We start from the raw sequence: 6,000 nt of genomic DNA, 5'->3' as shown, positions 1-6,000 counted from the left end.
GTCCATGCTAAGGAACATCTTTTATTTAAATCAGCCTTTAGGTTTTAAGCTTTGACAGTTCTATTTTTGTCCTAAGTATATATGACTCAACCTTTTTTTCTATATTATTGTTGTCCAGAGTTATATTCCAATTTATATCTAGAGATTTGTTGGTTAAATATTTAGTTTTTCCTCGATTTATTTTCAATCATATTTCTTTTGATTTGGTATTTAGGTTCAATAGCATTTTCTGCAATTCTTCTGTCTTTTGCTATTAGCGGAACATCATCGGCAAATCTCAGATGGTTTACGTTTTCGCCGTCTATCGTCACTCCTTGATTTGCCCATTCCAAAGTTTTCTGTTTTTCCTTCTGTTTTTATCTGCGATGTTGCATTGTCATAATGTATGCTTAATGATTTTTAAATATCGGTTATCAATGTTGATTAAGGCATTAACGATTGTCCAAATTTCTATTGAGTCAAATGCCTTATAGTAATCTACCATAGCTATCCAGAGTGTTATGCTGTATTCGTTTGATTTTTCGATTCGTGTTCGTATTACTTGTATATGGTCTATGGTGCTATAACCTTTTCTGAATCCTGCCTGAAGGTTAAAGTGGGTACCACATATATTTATCTATGAACAAAAACAATAGAAAAAAAAAACAGAAATTCTTTTAGAAAAAAATTGTAATTCATACCAACTAAGTCGGATTTTTGTTATGCATATACATATATACAAAAAGCGTAGAATTTCAATTCAAAAATAAAAAAATATCGACATTATTTACAAATTTTGTAATCATAAAAAATCGTTATTATTGTATTAAGTGTTGTCCGGCCACACTTCTTGACTTTCACTTTTCTCGCTATCGACATCAACAGGGGCATAACAAGGACTTTCTCGCGGATAATCCTCCTCACTCGTTATAGTCCTTTCACTAGTCATCGCCACGGGTTGTTGACTCTTTTTTAAATCTTCACCGAGCCTATCATTAATGTCTTGATTATCGTCGGTACAACCGCAGTATCTACCGTCAAAAATATCTGTATAGACGTGTTCGATGCAAGGGCCTTGATTTGGGTTTTCATATTTTTCTGTTTTTAACCTAAAACAAAGTAATTATTAGTTTAATATTAAAATTATACACACACACAAAATGAATGAGGTAGTTAACCTTTTAAATGCCAACGTTCCCATTTTGGGAATACGATAAAACATATATTGGATTCAGAAAATATTGAAATATTCACAAATATTGTAAATATACTATCTGCATGTAGTCCAGGTTGTGAGGCCGCTCCCGTAGAAGAAATGTTTCTGATTAGGTTTCTTGCGAATTCATGTTAAAAAATGTCACCTTTAAACAATTCTGAAGAATGCCGTGCGAAATTTTTGGGCAGAACTGGTTTAACCCGGCACCTGCAACGTGGCTTTGCAAGACGTCAACTGTCAACTTACACGTGGGATGCCCATAGCACCACTTAATCCTCTGTGATATACTTGTTAATAAACAGAATAATGTGCTGAGTAAGACAAAAATAAAAGAAAAACACGTTTTATTAACTTATTAGCTACTAACATTATAAAAGTTAAAAAATAAAATTAAAAATTTAATATAAACAAATTACCCAGTACCACATAATAAATTAAGTGAAGTAAAATAGCTAAAAAACATTAAGATTTATTAAGTATACAGTGAACACAGTATTGATACAGTTAGGTTCAAACGAACTATTTTTGGTCCCAGAATATGTGATTTAATTTATGACCTGCATTTTTGTTACACCCTATATAAAAAGAACGCCCCAGCTTGTATTAAATTGTATATATTTGAGTTTTATTATTTACATCGGTGTTGAGTTTATAAATATATAATGTAGTGAAATTAAATACGTTTTATTATAAATCCATTTAACGAAGTATTTAATGGACGATTGATAGCGATATGCAAGGACAGGATAAATATTAAAGAAAATAAAACAATAAAAAAGTGGAATAAACCAAAAAAATTCCATACCTGTACGAATCTGACGAGGCACCTACAATACTTGGCGTAATATTATTTGGTGTAGCTTCCACTCTCTCGCTAGGAAACATCGTACTTTTAGTAAAAACTTGAATCGGTCTTCGGAAACCCTTGGCATTATGGAAAGGATAGCCCAAAATCTCGCCTTTAGCAAATCCAACAGCTGGTGACAAAAGATATTCCCTGAACTTTTCTGGGAAAAATTCGATGGAGTTATAGTTTTTGAAGATTGTTTCCTATAAAATAAATATTAAAATTATATAAATCTCAACTTTCCCAAAAAATAAGTGTTTGTTTTAGTATACCACTCAACCAGCATGTACATGAAAGAAAATTTGGTAGAAATTATAGTGTTTTGAATATCAAAAACAGCTGAGAGTTTTTAATAATTTTTCGAAGATAAAATAGTGTTTAATAGTAAAATTAGTTAGATTTTGGGTTCTGCATCGAAGACTGAAATGTTCTAATGGGGAAACAGTTGCCAAAGCGAGCTTACACTAATTACTTAGTGACACAAGCCTATTGATGGTAAACATTAATTTTATATATACGTATATATTTAAGTACCACAATAACAGTAGAAAATTTTTGGATTTATTAATTGGCTTGCTACATAATAGCAGTAAGCCCAATTTTTATGATAAGTAAATATATATAAACTGTTAACATGGAGGAGCAAATCAGCAGTAACAACAGCAATAACCCCATATTACAACAAAAATCTTTACAGCAAAATGCTTCACAAAGCTACTCATCTATCACCTTACAATACCAGTTTCCGTCCAAGGAACAATATATAGTTTTTTGTGCATTAGAGAGTATTGCTCTACAAGATTACCTCATTCCATTAGGCACCATAGTTCAAGCAAAAAAAATATTTTCTCAAGCAGCTTATCCAACAATAGAATATATATCCAACTATCTTAGACCAGGGCGCATCTGTAAAAATATTAGTACATTTGGACGTTGAGAGGTGACTCAAATTTTTTTGCAGAAATTGCTTGAAAATAACTCAAATAATAATACTTGAGTTATCCTCCCTCTCAAAAAGGTCCGGAACATTGTTTAAATATTTAAAATGTCACAAAATGAAGGAAAAATTCGATTTTTTCTTCGTTTTTTGATTATAACTTTAAAAGTATTCATTTTCGAGAAAAGTTGTATTAACATAAAAGTTGAAAAATTAAATTTCCTACAATATAGAATTGGTTAAAATTTTAAAAAATAGTCACCCTTGTTGCAAAATAGCAATAATTGCAAAAAAAACATACAAAAACAAGTATTCGCATTTTACGTTTCTCAACCTTTTATGCTACACTTAGGAACTTCATATTTCACCCAGAAAAACTTTATAATACAGTAAAACAATATTGTAAATTTCATTAAGATCGGTTCAATTGATTTTGCAAACTAAATTTTGCAATCCAGCTTTCGCAAAAAAAATTCATTTTTTCAAAATGTTATAGCACTAAAAATAAAGCAGATAGCAAGTTGAAATTTTTTTTGCATGTAGAAGTGTACTGTACCTTTCATTTGGAATTTGCAAAATTAAAATCGATTAACTACCACGGCGTCAGGAATTTTTTTAAATAAACATTAATTATTGGTGCTGCGCGCTGGACAGCGGATAGTTTGCTCTGATTAGGCATTCCAATAACCTTTGAGAATGATTGATACATTTTAATTTTTATTACATTTCGATATAAATAAATAAATTTGTTTATTGCAAAATAAAAACACATACTCTATCCTTTGAAATAACACTTTTTTAGCAAAAACTTTCTTTGTTCATATATTTTAACTTGGAGAATAAAAGTTTATTATTTTTAAACATATGCAATTGTTTAAACAATATTTCACAAACAATAATAAAATTAGTTTGATTTTTGTGGAATTAAAATATTAAAATACAACAAAATATAGAGTAAGAAAATAATATATTAGATAAAGATTGGAAGAAATTTTGGTGAAAATCAACTTGTGTGAATCGAACACCGCTGTCCTGCGCGTAGCACCAATAATTAATGTTTATTTAAAAAAATTCCTGACGCCGTGGTGGTTCATCGATTTTAATTTTTCAAATGGCAAATGAAAGGTACAGTACACTTCTATATGCAAAAAAAATTTCAACTTGCTATCTACTTTATTTTCAGTCCTGTAACATTTTGAAAAAATGAATTTTTTTGCGAAAGCTGGATTGCAAAATTCATTTTGTAAAATCTATAAAACCGATCTTAATGAAATTTACAGTATTATTTTACTGTATTATAAAGTTTTTCTGGGTGAAATATGAAGGTCCTAAGTGTAGCGTACATGGTTGAAAAACGTAAAATGCAAATACTGGTTTTTGAATGGTTTTTTCGCAATTATTGCTCTTTTGCAACAAGGGTGACTACTTTTTTAAATTTTAACCAATTCTTTATTGTAGGAAATTTAATTTCGCAACTTTTATGTCAATAAAACTTTTCTCGGAAATGAATACTTTTAAAGTTATAATCAAAAAACGAAGAAAAAAATCGAATTTTTCCTTAATTTTTTGACATTTTGATTATTTAAACAATGTTCCGGTCCTTTTTGAGAGGGAGGATAACTCAAATATTATTATTTGTGTTATTTTCAAGCAATTTCTGCAAAAAAATTTGAGTCACCTCTCAACGTCCATCTCAAAACAGATGGGCCCTGGACTATCTAGCAAGCGCATAGTAGATGAATTCATAAATAACTATGGAGACATCAAAATAAAAGAGACAACTGTTCATGCAAGACGACTAGTAACTCCATCCAAGAGACTGATTTTATCTAACGTAAGTACAACAATTCTGCACGATAATTTAATTTAAGAATTACAACAAAATTGCCTCAATATCTTATTATCTATTTCATTCCTAAAGATTAATGCCAGTCTTCCACAGTATAGCCATGTCTTAAGCTTCAGACGTCAAGCCTTTATAAGCCCTTATAATGTCTTCATGTGAACGACCGTAGCGCAGCGGCATGATACTGGCCTCGTAAGCCAGAGCGCCCGGGTTCGAGCCCCGGCAACGACAATCCATTTCTAAAAATAACACAAGCCGTTTCACCGTGCCGTCGGTCCCCCTGGGCTAGTGTACATCGACACTAGTTACTTGAAACAGGGTTAAAGATGCAAGTGGTGCCGGAACCTGTCCGAAAGGATCTCCCCGGCAAAAATGCTATACGATATTATTATTATTTATGCCGTCATTCCAGAGTCAATATTAGTGAGCCACGAAGATAACACCTACAGAATATTCATTTCCTCATATGCCAAAAACTGTTATAAATGCAAGAAGCTTTGGTCATACAGCATCCTTATGCACTGAATATCAAACCCTACCACCAGAATATAGGAATCCGTTACCAACCTATGTTTCCCGTTTCTATATCGAGCAATATCCAATCACAATCTTAAAACGATCCACTGATCATTTCTCACACTCTACAACCTTCACCTTCACAATCGTTGTTGGACCCTCAACTTCCATAAACTTCTCGAACTTCCCAGCTACAATTTGAATCCAGAGAGCCATTAATTTTATTACTTCCAGCAAGTTCAAAGAAAAATACTAATAATGCACCTAATCTCTAAATAATACTCTAATCTCTGTAACACAGAATTAAACTCCAAAAACACACTGCTTTAAACTGTAAACGAAGATACTTCCCCCAGCTTAAAACGTGCTGCAAACGAAATGCTCTCTCCTGAAAAAGATCCTAATAAAACTCCGAATATCCTACATTTTACCTAATATTCCGAAGACAAAAACAAAACAAAACAAAACAAAGTCACTCTCCCACTGACGAAGAAGAAAATCAAAATTCCAACTTAGATCTCCCGGTCACTCTTGAACCAATAAAAGACTTAACCATTCCCCACCTTTTACACTAAACTTTTTACAACTTTGTCTAATTCCTGACAGTGTGGTAGATTCTGGAGATCCTAAGTTACTGTCCAGAAATATACTTTTCTCGC

At 31.8% G+C, this 6,000-nt stretch overlaps 1 protein-coding gene across 4 annotated transcripts in view; it reads right to left on the bottom strand.

The window, feature by feature from the left end:
• Positions 1-651: 651 nt before the first annotated feature.
• Positions 652-6,000, bottom strand: part of LOC114337263 (7SK snRNA methylphosphate capping enzyme bin3) — a 170,742-nt gene continuing 165,393 nt past the window's right edge. For all 4 annotated transcript variants that reach the window (XM_050642830.1, XM_050642832.1, XM_050642833.1 and 1 more), the window contains 2 exons: positions 2,001-2,245; positions 652-1,088 (listed from right to left, as the gene is read on the bottom strand). In XM_050642830.1, the coding sequence (XP_050498787.1) occupies positions 806-1,088; positions 2,001-2,245 (528 nt within the window). In that variant the 3' untranslated portion in view covers positions 652-805. The remainder of the gene's footprint in view (positions 1,089-2,000; positions 2,246-6,000) is intronic.

The sequence above is a fragment of the Diabrotica virgifera genome, chromosome 2 (genome assembly GCF_917563875.1).
Source record: "Diabrotica virgifera virgifera chromosome 2, PGI_DIABVI_V3a".
Taxonomy (NCBI): Eukaryota; Metazoa; Arthropoda; class Insecta; order Coleoptera; family Chrysomelidae; genus Diabrotica; species Diabrotica virgifera.
The sequence above is the reverse complement of the archived record's forward strand: the minus strand, read 5'-3'. Positions and strand labels throughout refer to the sequence as shown.